This window comes from Myripristis murdjan, chromosome 3, assembly GCF_902150065.1.
Source record: "Myripristis murdjan chromosome 3, fMyrMur1.1, whole genome shotgun sequence".
Lineage (NCBI taxonomy): Eukaryota > Metazoa > Chordata > Actinopteri > Holocentriformes > Holocentridae > Myripristis > Myripristis murdjan.
Genome location: NC_043982.1, coordinates 15,369,804 through 15,384,738, shown reverse-complemented (window position 1 = coordinate 15,384,738; position 14,935 = coordinate 15,369,804). Strand labels below are relative to the sequence as shown.

The window sequence follows — 14,935 nt, the reverse complement described above, 5'->3', positions numbered from 1 at the left end:
GTGTGAATATTTTTAGTGAGTCAGTCACAACAACACGGTCAACACACACTGCTGGGTGTCAGGCGAGAGACCACGTCACTGTCATATGTAATACAGTAATTGTGTGTGTGTGTGTTGTGAGGGGGGCACCATATCCTCATATATTTCAGATCAGTTTGATGTCACTTATTACTGTGACGTTCACTCTGAATTCAGCTCGTGGAAATTTATGCAGTTTAAAAGGGAATGTGGTGCATTCGGGAATTCATCGCACTCATTTGCGTGCTATTTCTAGCTCAGCAGATGACTTGTTTCTGGCTGACTCGTCTTGACAAATGTGAGCCTAAATTATACTGACAGTCACTCACATTGCCAGAGCACTCGGTGTAGTAAATCACAACAGTTCAAAAACCTCCGCCAGGCGGCAGCCTAGAGGAGATCTTGCGTTTGGTCGAGTGTGTGAGAGAGAGACCTTTAGTAGCAATTTTGAATTTTGCTATTTTAATTCATGCTCCTTTTAAAGCAGTGTTCCTGTCGAAAGCCATGACTTCTGGCAGAGGCAGAAGCTTCCAGACCACTGGTATGTGTGTAATAAAATTAAAGTTGCAAAGAGGAAACGCTAAAGTCTAGTGACTTTGGGACTTATTTGTCTTTGCATTATATTTGAGTCATGCAGTAGTCTGTAATTTGTGTTTGACAGTATAATTGGCTGCTGAGTCTCACCCAAGTTTTGCTTAAAATCCAGAGAAGGGGAGACACCTGGCGGAGGTGGCACTCAGCAGTGCAATCCTCCAGTTTGCTTGTGAGAAACTGCAGCATGGGCCATTAGAGCTAATTTTGTAATAGTGAATGTAGTTAAAACCATAGGCAAGGCTTGGCAAGATGTGTTCTGTTGAGGGAAAAGGGTTTAAATCTTAACAAATTAAAGGAAAATGGCAAAGGTCAGTGAGATAAAAATGAAAACATTTGAAAGATTGTTTGTCCATGTCGGGCTATACCATAACTCAAACCACCTCATGACACAAAAAAAGGAAACCAAGAGGCAGGTGTAATGTTTCAAAATTTTATTAACGAACATAATCTCTGAGGAACAACAGCAGTTCTCGCGCTCTCTGTACATGCAACTGTAGAAAATAACAATTTAGAATTTTTACTTTTCAGTTTTAGTCTTTTTTCCATCCTCATTTTCAGTTTCTCGCGTTTGTTTTTGCAGGAAATCAACAACAGCTAGAGGTGAAAGTACTGGATTCTGTTACAGCACTGACGATAGCATCAACAACCCCCCTATATCCCCCCCATAGCTGCTCCAACAATATTTACACAATTAAACTACATTGTACAAATAAAAAAGTTACATTGTTACATCATAATCACCTGCAGCGAGCGCACTTTGTCTCGTTGCTGTTAGAACCCCACATTCTACGCAAGTTTTAGACTAGTACAAAGAGGAGGGTGCAAAACGTCCTGGGAGGTTTATTTACAAAGCTATGTACAGTATGTCTCTTTCACGCATTACAGGAGGAAAATTTACACAGCGGAGACCAACTTCAAATCAAAACATACCACAGGTGTCAGGAAAAAAAAGAAAATAAATAGATTATTTCTCACCATTTAAAGAGTAGTTCTCCATGCTTTTATTAGTCATTTTCCATTCTAAAAAGGAACAAAGAAACAGCTACAGTCCGGGTTCAATAAAAAAACAAAACAAAAGAAAACTAGAAAAAAGGCTTGAAATCGTGATTCTACATTATGAAAAAATAGCAATTATGTATATTTATGTCCAGTAAGAAAAACAAAATACTATACTGAGCGAATGTGAGGAGAGTAGAGGTAACATGTTGCTGACTGAGGTGTCAGGCTAGCATCTGGATCACCATGGCCAAGTGCTTTACTGTGCATCGAGGACTGGGGCTGGGGAGTGAGAGGCTAATCTTTACTCAGAAAGAACTTCACTAGAGAATATTCACAAGCCGGGCACTAGAGAGTCAATGTGGATGGATGTGTTCAAGCTATCGCTCCGTGCAGTGGTGCGCTGCAAACCGGGGGTCGGGTGGGGTCATCTGTTAATTCAAAGCATGACTGTCACTGTCAGCCATCACAATTTCAAGCCTTTGGGGTTCAAATAAATGATCGAATAGAGAAGTAAAAACAAGGCAGGGCTCAAACCGTTAAGAGGTGACATGAAACTGAAACACACTTGATGTCTTGTAAACAATAGTGAGGATGTGGTCGGTTGGGGCATAGTAACGGTATACATTCTGCTTTGTATAAGCAACGTGATTGACATGCCACTGGTGTTTATGCTTCATACAGGAAGATAAACAACCCCCCCCCCCAAAAAAAAAACAAAAACAAAACAAAACAAAACAAAAAACAAAAAATAAACAAACCCTTAAACACAAAAACATTCAACACTACATACACTGAGCTAAAAAACACACAAGGAATCTATGACCCCCTGATAAAGAATCAAAGAAACCACTAACAAAATAAAAACATAAACATAAACAAACAGGGATGTAAAACCAAACCTCTGGTTATTTTGTATGCGCTATGTATAACAAACTGTATCTGTGTAGCTTTCAAAAAATATCCAGGACTATATACCCAGCCACCTTTTCTGCACAGTGGAATAGCAACAACCATTGCACCTGACTAGACATACCATACACAGCTACGCTGACTGACAGTGTGTAAATAACTTAAAGTTTCAGCTAATATTGCCATCAGGATACATGAGCAGCTCTCACACACAGACAGGCAGCCTATGTGGTAGGTCAGGAAAGCTTTTTAAAACCAGGACCCACTAAAAACAGATAATCAATACAAGTCATCATCACAAATCAATCTATCAATGGGATTATTCTTTAGGAAAAAAAAAAAAACCCAAAACTTCAGCATTGGCTAATTCTCCCCCCTCCACTGTTTGCGTCCGTCTATGTCAGCTTTTTTTTTCTTTTCTTTTGGTTCATATTGAGATTTTTAAGTCTTGTAACTGTCTGCCTGGGCCTGACACAAGATTATGATTATGACAGATGCCACCACACAACAGAGCATGATGAGGAAGCAACTTTAACTAAACATTTAAATATTTCAACATCCCTGACAACACTAACCAAACCCTTGGTAGATTATCTACTGGTACAACTTGGAGGCTGAGTTGACATGGAGTTGTCTGCCTGATGCAGCTAAATGGATCTAAGCCTATTAGGATTTCAGGGACTACCAAACTCACCTAGGAGTTTTGCTGGAATTCTAAAATTGAATTGAGACATTTTGAAATGTAATCAAATTTAAACAGATTAAAACACCCATTTAAGTGAAAGGGCATGAGTCTGATGAAAAGTAAGATTATGCCCTTTTCTGACGCAGTAGACTTTGCTTTGGCGTCATCTGGTGAGTTAAGGTGGAACAGCACCTAAACAATTAGCTGCTTTCCAATAATGGACAAGGGGTGACAAAACTACTACAAAATACAAACACAATTTTAAAAACTCAATATGGAATGAAGCCTTTCAATGTCTGTCACACTTCAGTTTCAGTCTATTTCACACCAAAAGCCAGCCAGTAGTCGAGTAAGCTGTACACATGGATCAATGTCTGAAGTAATATCACTTGGAAAACAGAAAAAGGAAATAAACATCTGAAGCAATGAAGAGCTGACTGAAAGACCCATGTCTTGTTGGTTTTTGACAATATTTATAACGACCAAAAACAATGTCCAAGTCCAATTTTTGTAAATAAAAGACAAGGAAAATTAATTTAAAAACATTATATTAGAATGTGATGGTTTTGCTTGTGAATGACATCTCTCTCACTCTCATCCCACCCAGATATATCTATATGTGACTTTGCCCAACATTGAGTAATTTTTTTTTTTTTCACTGAAAAAGGCATTTTCTTGGTTTGAAAAATTTTAGATATAATTGTGTAGTAAAGCAATGAATAATAAACCTCTGTCTATTCTTTAAATAAATCCACAACCATTCTGCTACATCTGAGGGACTATATGGTGGTCGGCCTGTGGGAGGCCCTGTTCAATTAAGAAGTGTTCTCTATCAACTAGCTAGGTGTGTTGTGGTGATCCAAGCCCAGGTGAATTGCCTTAACCAACCCTGGACTGAATCTAGAGATGGGATCATACAACTGTGCACTGGAGTCTTTCAAATACTGACAGATTCGTGTACACATTTTGGCCCATGGATATGAGGGGGAAAGTGCTGCCCAAAAGTGAACTGTACATACAAAGATAATTTTTATTTCATTTATTTTTTTTCTTTACACTTAACTGAGTGATGTTACAGTACATAAGTTATTTACAACTGTGCAGTAATGTGTGGCAAAATAAATTATCTAGAAGGCAGCAAGAATACATTGGTTAACGAATATAAAAACTGTACATAATTTACGGAATACAACTTTTTTTCAGTTTTCTTTTGTTTGTTTTTTTCCATTAAACTAATATTGGCTCTGTAGTGTTTCAAGTCACTTCCTCAGAAACAATGAAATGCCCAAGTAAAGAAATAGACAAAAAAGAAGAATATTTTTCTCCTCTCGCCAAACAACCATATTTTAATAGTCTCTTTGAATCACAACATTCGTTATGTTTGTATCTTCTGGTTGTCCTGTGGTGTTTTTGCAGTCCGTGGCGGTCTGATGTGTTTGTGTCGGAGCAAGCAGGGTGGCTGAGGAACACTCCGGTCTGTCCTCAGAGCTCCACCCATCCCCTCTTCTATCTAGCCAGGCTGAGAGGCTGCAGGATCAGTCTTTTTCCTCTCAGGGACTGGGCCCTGATGTGCGCACGCATACACACACACACACACACACACACACACACACACACACGCGCACGCACACACACACGTGCGCGCGCGTGCACACACACGCACGCACGCACACGCACGCACACACACGCACACACACCGCTAACCCTCTGCTGTATTCCAACCTGCTGCAGGCTCTACAGCACTTCTATTTCGCCTGGCATGGTGCAGTATGAACAGAAGGGGCATTCTCTGGATACATGGTCTTACAGCCCCAAACCATCAGAGGATGGTTCTAGTTGCTTGGTCTGTCCACCCCAGCCGTCCAGCTGGATGGACACACTGAGGATCCACATGGTGCACCACGGCTCCGTCAGTGTCCTCTGGGTCAGGGCTAGGCTCTGTCTAGTTCTTCTGACCCACCAGGAGCTCTGGGTCAACAGGGGAGGCTTCTCCTCAATCCTCCCTCAGGACAGGCACCACATTGGTGGGAGAGCTCTCTCCAATACTTCCTCCCTGTGGTGGTGGGTCTCTTGAAGCGGGGACCAAAAACAAATGCAGAAAATAGATCTCTATCCCCATCTCACCTTTACTGAGTACTGAGGAGCTGTGTCTCAATGTCAGAGCCTCAAAGCAAAACACTGTTTTTGCTTCTCATACTCTGACTGAACAAAAGTGTAAAAACTTTGAGGATGAAAGTGCAAGTTGTGTGTTTTGTTTTTCCCCAGTAAAAAGATGCTTCCTTCTTTCCCAGAAGGGAATGGTGAGCAAGTTTTTTTTAATCTTTACTTTGTTTTTTCTATATAATATAAACTTTTCCTTTCTAAAGTGTTCTTTCAAACTTGCTAGCCCTTTCCATTCGTTCTGTTCAACGAAGTCTCTTTGAGAAGAAGTGATTCAGCAGATGTATACTCTTTCTCTGTGAATATGGGTGTGTCATGCAGGCAGCAGGACAAAGTCATCGTTGACATCAACCATTGGCACATAGAAGGACGGCACCTCGTTGACACAGAGGGACTTATGCCCTGCAGGGTCCAGCTCCTGCACCTTCAGCTGCCATTCCATCCTCTGCACTGCGTTAAGGGCCGCTGCCTCATGCTGTTGCCGCATCAACAAACATGTCTAGGGGAAGAAGGAGACAGATATATATTTCACTTGAGAGGCAGAATTTGCCTTTGCAATGTAAATGTTTTCCATACCAGCTGAACTGTTCTGTGACTATAAAAAATGTGCCTGGCAAAAGTATTATTATAAATGCAGTCTTATCAGATATCTGACCAATAGCAGGCCACATATAATATGGCACAAATAATTTATCAAGCATGACAATAGGAGGCACATGTTACTTATCCACCCCATAAAATAATTTCTGCCCTAGGATCCATAACTAATTGTGAAGTGCTTTGGTCATTAAAAGGAATTGGCTAGTAATTACAATTAAGTACCCAAAATATAATCTCTGTGCTACTGACCTAACAATCAAAGAAGATGGTGTTCCAATATTTACCTTCATGCGGTCATATTTATCATCCACATCCTGGATCCAGGAAATGAACTGGCGAGCATTGAAGCGATCTCTCACAGACTTGTTCTCATCACCCTGATAAAACAGACACAGTTAAAGGGCATGATACAAATTGTAAATATCAGCAAAAGTACTGATAGTTTTGGGAGTGCTGCCTCATATTGCAATCAAGCTTGTTATGCAATCCATTTCCAGCCTCAATAAAATGTATTTAAGAGACATGACCTACCTGGCTTTCTGATGGCATATTATATACTTCAGAGTCCAGCAACATGGTGCAGGCACTGAATGGTACAGCCTGATTGGCTATTGTCCTGGCTGCTCTGCAGTGGACCCTCAACACTTCCTGCTCACATGACACGATCAGCTTCTCCTGTGAACAGTGAAAGAACCACAGAATATAAGATTGATTACACGACTGACTTTCAAGTTGTCTTCTGAATCTCTGTTCTGGTTGGTGAAGTTAATAGAAATTGGTCTCAATCAACAAAGCTGCTCTGCATGTTCCACAGAATTGCTGAATTGCTTCAATAGAGGGAGATAAGATGCATTTCTGATTGCACTCCACTCTAGTGTAACCACTCAGTAGGGGGTATGTACATTGCACTTGCATTTCTATTAAACTGAGGCTTTGATCTTTCTTCAAGAGAGAATTCATAATGTTCAGTGTCACTGTATAAAGACACTGCATAGCTGAAAGTGTGAGAGCAGAAAAAGAAGGTCAGCAGTGAAATGAGGGATGATTTGGTAGAGAAGTTTGGAAAACAAAACGTGAAACAATGAAAATAAAAAATAATAAAGAGAAAATGAAAAAGAAAAAAATATATACAAAAAAGGTCCAGAGAATAGGTTATTTACCCTCTCTATGCTGTGCTGCAATCTGAGCTTCCCCCTCACAGCCTCCTGTTGTCTGAAGAGCTCCTTCAAAGGTTCTGACAGCGATGGAGGTGGAGCAATCTGGTGAGGAAAAACAACAGAGTATTTTTGTATTCCCTCTGACACTGAAGTGTACAAAAAAAAAAAAAAAAACAATGCTTGCAAAAACAGAGCTGGAGTGGCCAGCACATGAATATATACTATTAAAGTTCTACTGTAAATAGTATATACTTATGTCTCAAACACTCTTGCCTTACTCTACTGTAAGCCATATAAGTCAAACATTTGTTATATTTCCAGCTATTTTACATCAAAACACTCTCAGTTTTGGATGCATCATTTCCAGAACAAGGAATAAATAGCAAAACTTACCACAGGGATGTGCAGTTTGCTGAGGGGCTTGCCGTCCAGCAGATAAGAGCCTGTGTACGTCACATACTCAGCATAGCACTGAGGGGCCTGGGGGGTGATGTAGCACAGAATCTTCCTTTTCTCCTCTATCTTCTTCCTTATCTGTAGATACTCAAAGTAGGGGTTGGAGCGGTCACTGTGGTACGGCTCAATATCATCCAGCTTGATAGCATTGACTATTACAGCGAGAGTCTGCTGGATCATCTCCCTGGTCTGCTGCATTGCTGTGTTTACCAGCTGGACCTGAACCTGCTGCCCAGCTGACCGAGGAAATTTCCTCTTCCGTGGGTGTTGGGTCTGAGAGTCCTCTTCCTCCACAGGCAAAGGGCGACCTTTTGTTGTCCTGTTGAGAACCACGGGAGCAGGAATAGGAGTTGCAGCAGGGGTGGGTACAGCTGCTGCTGGGGTTGTGCTAGGCGTAGTTGAAGACAGACTAAGCACAGGCTCCTTGTCTTTCTCCAGAGTCAAGCAGGAAGCTGATGTGGGTGTTGGGGTTTGAGTAGGAGTAGGGGTAATGCTCACTACTGGGCTGGTTGTTACTAGGGTAGCAGCCACAGACGAGGTCATCACACTGGGAGAAGCAGGGACAGTAATAGCAGGGGCAGAGGGATTCTGCTTGCTCTGATTGGCCAGCATCTGGGCACGATTGCGGGTCATCCTCTGAGGGATCTCCTCCACCTTCTTGGGGGCATCTACAGTTGTGGACACAGTGGTCAGTGTAACCGTAAGCTTGGATGTGGTTTCCTGAGTGTCTGACATGTCCACTGTGCTAGAGATTGTGACTGCCACAGGGAGCTGTGGGAGTGGGTTGCATGAAACTTGTCCCATTACAGGTTCGGACATCTGTTCCTGTCTCAGGTCTGACTTGGCAGTAGACACTGAATCCAGGGGAACTTGTAATGAGTCAGTAAGGGACTGGATCTGCATGTGATGCTGCTGATTGGCATCTGATTCTATAGATGAAAAGAGCATACTGCCATCTGGTTCATCAGGTTCCTCATATGGCCCTTTGCCTTCCAATACAATGCCTTGTTGTTTAAGTGACAGAGAGTTGTTGACCGGCACGCTCTGAGGCTCAGGTTCCAAATCCTGTTGGAAGTTGGCATGTGGAGAGGGTACAACGACGTCTTGTCCAGCAGATTCCCCAATCCCTGGCCCTCCAGAAGGGCATGGAGTCTTTGGGCTGGGTAGATCCACTTCCATTAGGTCTGGGTCATCTCTATCTGTTATGGGATGACGAATGTGGGATGGCACTGTCTTGTTGTGGTCTGCTAGTTCTGGGTCTCGTGCCTCTGTCTCCTCTGACTTGTCTGGGAGGGGTAGGTCAGGCAAGGAGAAAGGCCCCAGGTCATCCAACTCATCCACAGCTGCAGAGAATGGATCTGCCCATGGCACCACAGGCTCATGGCCCACAGCTGGAGCCATGTGGCTCTCAGTGGCAGCAGTGAAACTGTGTGGAGTCTGTCTGTTGTCTGGTCCTACACATGGTTGCTCTGGGTCCATGTGGTGGCTGTCCTCCATGCTGGGCTTGTTGCAATCAGTGAAGAAGGACTCTAGCCTAGTGGAGGATGACGAGGTGTAGTTGGGTTCATCATCTGTAGCTGTGTCAGGTCTCTCTGGGGAGGGGATGTCCGCCACTGCCTCCTTCTGCTCGTCAAAGTCAGTTTCAGATACATATGACCTGGAGTAGGAGGCATAAGGAGGTGTGACGGAGGGGTGACCAGACATGTGCTGCATGTCACTGTCTGAATGGGAGAAGGGACTGGTGATCTTGGAGACAGCAGCCTCTATCTCCCCATAAGTCCTGTGGGGAGATTTGAGGAGCATTTCAGAATTCCAGCCTATTCCGTGGTCACAGGAGTTCTCCCCCAGGTTGGCTGAGGGGTGTGTGGGGGTGAGCTGGTGGGCCTCTGGAGCCTGCCGGTCTGGAGACTCTGCAGACCAGCTCTTCCTAAGAGGGTCCTCCACCTGAGGGGAAAATGAACCTGCCTCCCTTGTTTGGTCTTGCTCCTCAACTGTGCAGTTATCTCCTTGTCTCTCGTCCAAATCTCCTTCATCCTCTTCTTCCTCCTCCTCCTCCTCCTCCTCCTCCTCCTCTTCTTCCTCCTCCTCCTCCTCCTGTTCCCCAGTGACAGAAGGAAGATAGTCAGTGCCACTGACAGGGGCTGAGGGGACTAGGTTGGGCTCACTGTGGTGAGGCTCTGAGATGTCATCAATGTCCAAAGGAGGAAGAGCAGCAGGAGCCGGGGTTGGTGGTGCAGCAATGTCCAAGCAGGGCTCCTGTGGGTCGGGCCTATGGACTGGTGTGGAAGGCTTGAGCAGGAAATTGTTGTATGCGCTTTCAGGGTGGTGCTCATTCCCCTCGGGGCCAGCAAGTGTTGATACTGCTCCATCTGATGTTGGATGTGCTGATTCCAGTCGAGGGGAGAGCATTCTGATGGGTGAGAAATAGGGAGGTGACAGGCACTCTAACCTATCCACAGATGCTGTTTTCTCCTCTGGTGGTTGGGAGGAAGATGACAGGTCAAATTCAGAACCTCCTTGACCACTCTGCTGTCGCAGGAACTTGTCAGCCTCTGCCTTGAACTCATCCTCCAGGGGCCTGCGGACCTCAGATGACGCGGAGCGGCTGACGAGGGGCAGCTGGAGGTTTTTTGCAGGGGTGAGACATGTGCCCTCCTGAAAACTGTGGGATGAATTTGAGTATCTGCTAGAGGACAAACAGACAGAGAAGACATTGCAAAACACAGGTTACATTTATGGCAAAAATTAAACAGATTATCATAGAACATAATACTGTGACTTTGATTTCACTAGGATCAAACCAATAACCACAAAATAAATTAGCATCTTTGAATACCTTTCGAAGAAGGATGGGGAGCAGGCGTTCATTGACATTGTCATAGCTGATGAGCTCTGGCAGTCCAGTCCATCGAACATAATGTCAGGATAATCCTCTGCACTACAGGATGGGGTCCGTGGTGTCTGCATCACCTCCTCATAGCTGGGACAGGAGATGACAGATGTTGGGGTGGGGACACCAGTTGGCCTGTTTTGATCTGGTCTGGGGGACGCAGGGAGGTTTTCTTTCATTTGGTGGCCAGCAAGCCAGTCCTTGGAGTTCTGACTGTCAATGGGCTGGGGTTTCCTGTCAGGGGACATCATTTGGGCTGGAAGACCAACATCCTTCAGCTTCTTTTCTTTAAGAGCCGATTCCAGGCTGTTGGATTTCTTAGAGGATAGTTCATTGCGGTTTTTCCTTACTTCCTCAGTAGATTTTGTTTTGTCCTTGAGTTTAGGGTCCCCTGATCTGTGCCGTAGCTTTTCCATCTGCTTCATCCTTTCTTTATGTCTTTTGTGACGCTCCTCAATCTCCTGGTCTTTTAGACTCAACATCTGACCAAAACTCGTCAGTCGAAGATCACCATCCACCAGCAGTTTTTCACGTGGACGGTTATCTTTCCGTGCATCTTTAGACTGAGGGAGCTTTTCATTTTCCTCCTTACACTTAGACTTAGTGTGGTCCACCCTGTTGTCTTTGTCTAATGTATCCCGATTTCTGTCTTTTTTCATTTCAAATTTAGGACTCTCTTCTTTTGACCTGTCTTTCAGGATAGTGACTTGTGGACTCTCTTTTGACGCTGACTTTACATCCTCTTTGGAGTGTTTGAATGACCCAAAGCCATCAATATATTTATGTTTCTCTTCCTTGATTTTTTCCTTGTGTTTCTCTTTTTTCTTTTTGTCCTTCATCTTGTCACTGATGACACTACTTGCTTTGTCTTTGTCCTTTTTGGACATCTCTTTTTCAAATTCCAAGGTCTTCTCAAAGTCGTCTTCCCCATCTGCCTTTGACCCATATGGGAAAGTGTAAGGGTCTGCCTCTAGAGGCATTGGCTCTTTCTCAAAGGGCAGGCTCTCCCTGCGACCGTAGGATTCTCTGATCTCCTCGGTCTTGTCACGTTTGTCCCCTTTCTCTTTCTTGACCTTTTCCTTGTCCTTGTCATGACTTTTCTTGGAGGAAGAGGAGGAGGAGTGTCGATGTCTCTCTTTCTCCCTGAACTTATCCTGTGGTGTTGATATGGATAGGGGGTCTCTCCCCTCCTCAGACACGTCCGGCAGACTGATTGAGGAGTCATAGTAACTACTGAGGACTGGATCATGACCCCGATCAGTGAAACTGTCTGAAGAGATGTCACTGTTTTTGTCATTTGAGTCATCTTTGTAGTCGTTCATGGCTTCCTCCTCCAATTTTTCCAGGAGGGACTTTTCATTCTCACCAGTACCTTTTGAAGGTTTCCTCTCCTTTGAATGGTCCTGCTTGTCTTTATATTTGCTCTTTGTTTTCTCCTCACTGGTATCCCTCTTGTCCAAAAGCTTCTGTTTATTTTTCTTGTCTTGGTTTGAGTCAACTGACATTCTGTCTTTCCTTTCCTTATGTTTGGCATCCACAGAATCTTTCTTATCTTTATTGTGTTTCTCGAGGGAGCCTTTCCTCTCCTTGCCTGTGTCAAATGTGGCCTTTTCTTTCTTCTTTTCTTTGTGATCTTTCTCTTTTGATTTGTCTGTGGTATGTTTGGCCTCTGCAGAATATTTTCTTGTTTTTTCGGATGGAAAGTGATCAAGCTCATCTTGATCAGGAGTTGAGTCTTTTCTGTGCGAGTCAGACAAACCAGCCACTCCCCCATTGTAGCTTTCCTCTTCATCATCACTTTCGTCTGTGAAAATGTCAGGTAACTTATACAAAGTTTTCTGCCGCATCTTCTCAGTTTTCCTTTCCTCTTTCTTCACCTCCAGGAAATCCTTCTCCCTGTCAGCATGCTTGTCCTGAGAGGCTTTTTCTTTCTTGTCCTTGGTTTGCTCTGAAGACATTTTTCGATCTTTGTCTTTTCCATGAGAGTCTTTGTGTTTGTCTTTTGCTCCCCGGTCTGCATCTTTTTCCTTGAGAGCTTTTTCTGTGGAGCTTTTCTCACTCTTCTCTTTCTCTTGATCAGCTCCTCGATCTTTAGGTTTCTCCTTGTGCTTGTCAGCTTTTATTTTCTCTCTCTTTTCCATTCCATCACCTTTCTTTTCTTTCTCTTTTCCAGAGTGGTTTCTCTCTCTGATGTCAGATGACTTGCCAACAGCATCAGTGTCTTTATAGTGAGCATCACTGCCATATTCGTCTCTTAAAGATTCCTGTTTGATTTTTAGGTCTTTTCTCTCTTTCAAGAACTCATATGAGTCTTTTCGGTCTCGACTGTCCACAGAGTCTTTTTCTTTCTTATCTTTGACTGTGTCTGTGGACTCCTTCCGTTTTTTATCTTTTTCAACTGAATGGCTTGAGTTCAATTTTTTCTGTTTATCTGTCCAGTCCTTTTTCCTTTCATTTGTCTTTTCTGAAGTGTCTTTCTTTTTAGAGGTGGCATCTTTTTCTGTTCTTTTGTCACTATGATCTGATTTCTTGTCTTTGACTTTGTTTTCTTTCCTCCTGGTTTCTTCTTTGACTGTCTCAACAATCAGCTTAACAGCATTGTTGGCTTTGTATTCCTTATAGTCCTTGAGTCCTTGAGTATCCCAGCTGTCAGAGGAGGAGTCAGAAGACATGTCTGACCCCCATCTGTCATGGTGGTCATCTGAGGCACTGAGCTTAGTGTCTTCTATGTTCAGGAAACGGTTGTTGACTTCATAGGCTTCATACTCAGTCTCTTCCTTCTGTGTTTTGTCCTTTTTAGATTTCTCCTTCTCATCCTTGGTGTTTTTCTCCTTATCCACCTTCAGATGTTTCTCCTCTTTCTGCTCACTCTTCCTGTCTGCCTTTGAGGAGGATTTCTCCTTGGACTTTTTCTTTTTCTCGTCTTTATGCGCCTTCTGTTTCTCCTCCTTGGGCTTCTCCTTGCCATTTCTATCCTTTTCTGCTTTAACAGGCTTCTCCCTCTCCTCCTTATTAGTTTTCTCCTTGTTGGATTCTTTCGCTTTTTTGTTTTTCTCTTCTTTCATTGTTCTCTGCAGGTCTTTTCCAGATGACCAGTCCCTGTCCTCAGACTTGCTTTTTTGTCTTTCCTCCTTTTTTGAATGGTCTTTTTCATGTTTGGATAACTTAACCTTGCTATCAGCTGAGGACTCAGTCTCAACAATAAGTGACTTTTGCCTTGAATCATCAAAATCAAAAGAATAGCTTTTGACAAATTTCTCATTCATATCTTGATTGAGCACTAGGCTAGGGGCTTTTTCCTTTTCCTTATTTTTGTGCTTGTGCTTAACCTTATGCTTTTTTAACACTTTGCCATCTATGTCCGTTTTGGAGACCGCACTGTCTGCACTGGAGTTTTTGTAGAGGTCAGAATTCTTCTTTTCTAGTGTGTTGCTGTGCACATTGTTTTTCTTTTTGTTCTCTTGGGCTTTTTTCTTCACTTGTTTTATTGACTCTACACTGGAGTCAGCGGAGGAGTAGTCAGACTCACTGGACAGCCTCGTTCTGACTGAATCTGAAAGAGAACTGACATCTGACCATGCAGGAGAGGACACAGTCTTCCAGCCATCTGTCCTCCACTGCTTTGGGTGCTGTTCCGCTAATGATGGTGCTTGTTTCTGAGAGTTCAAGTTCCCATGGGAGGAGGAGGATGCATTAAAGCCAGAAGATTCTTTCAGGATTGTTGTAGTAGATTGCTTTATACTATTTGAGCCCTTATCATCCTCACTCTCCATATCTCCACAATCAGAATCTGACGTACAGAACTTATCATTAACTTTTCCAAACCGGACTTCTTTACTGACATTGTTTTTACTCTCCTTCTTCCGCTTCTTTTTCACTTTATTCTTATCTTTCTGTTGTTTGGAGCTTAGGGTGCCAGAGTCCCTGGTCTTGGTATTAATTGGCTGGGCCTGTTGCCGTGGCGTAGGCGTTGGCGTGAAAGACAACGTCCTCTCATCCTCGTCTGAACTGTTGCTGTCAGAGATGATCCGCCTAACTGTTTTCTTTGGTGTGAGCGAGTTGCTTTTGGAATAGGTTTTCACCTCCATCTTGGGTATCGAGATGAAACTGTTGGCCTTGCTGATAGGGTCCTTACGGAAGTCTTTTTTCAAGAGGTGCTTATCATCCACAGGGGGGACACGCTCTTCCTCATCATCCTCATCAAACTCATATTCATCCTTGACAGGTGTGACAGCAGATTTTGGAGGGTCAGCGGTTTTCCCTTTCAACTTCAGGCCCTTCTCAAACTCTGAGTCTGTGTTATTGCCATCAACAGAGCTGGACGGGGCAAATGATGGGGCATCTTCCTCCTCTGAAGATTCTGAGGAGAGAAAAAGCACAATCAAAACACAACACAAATCAACAGTCATTTCCCTTGTATAGTATCTTACAACTTGCATTACCTGTCTACAATAATGTATTAAGGGA

The 14,935-nt window shown here is 43.4% G+C and overlaps 1 protein-coding gene across 3 annotated transcripts in view; it reads right to left on the bottom strand.

Moving 5' to 3' along the window:
• Positions 1 to 1,028: 1,028 nt before the first annotated feature.
• The window catches only part of ankrd11 (ankyrin repeat domain 11), a 137,014-nt gene continuing 123,107 nt past the window's right edge, over positions 1,029 to 14,935 (bottom strand). For 2 of the 3 annotated variants that reach the window (XM_030080576.1, XM_030080584.1), the window contains 6 exons: positions 10,415 to 14,828; positions 7,516 to 10,264; positions 7,126 to 7,224; positions 6,497 to 6,640; positions 6,250 to 6,342; positions 1,029 to 5,864 (listed from right to left, as the gene is read on the bottom strand). In XM_030080576.1, coding sequence (XP_029936436.1) covers positions 5,679 to 5,864; positions 6,250 to 6,342; positions 6,497 to 6,640; positions 7,126 to 7,224; positions 7,516 to 10,264; positions 10,415 to 14,828 — 7,685 coding nt within the window. In that variant the 3' untranslated portion in view covers positions 1,029 to 5,678. The remainder of the gene's footprint in view (positions 5,865 to 6,249; positions 6,343 to 6,496; positions 6,641 to 7,125; positions 7,225 to 7,515; positions 10,265 to 10,414; positions 14,829 to 14,935) is intronic. The other variant, XM_030080594.1, reaches the window with a different exon arrangement.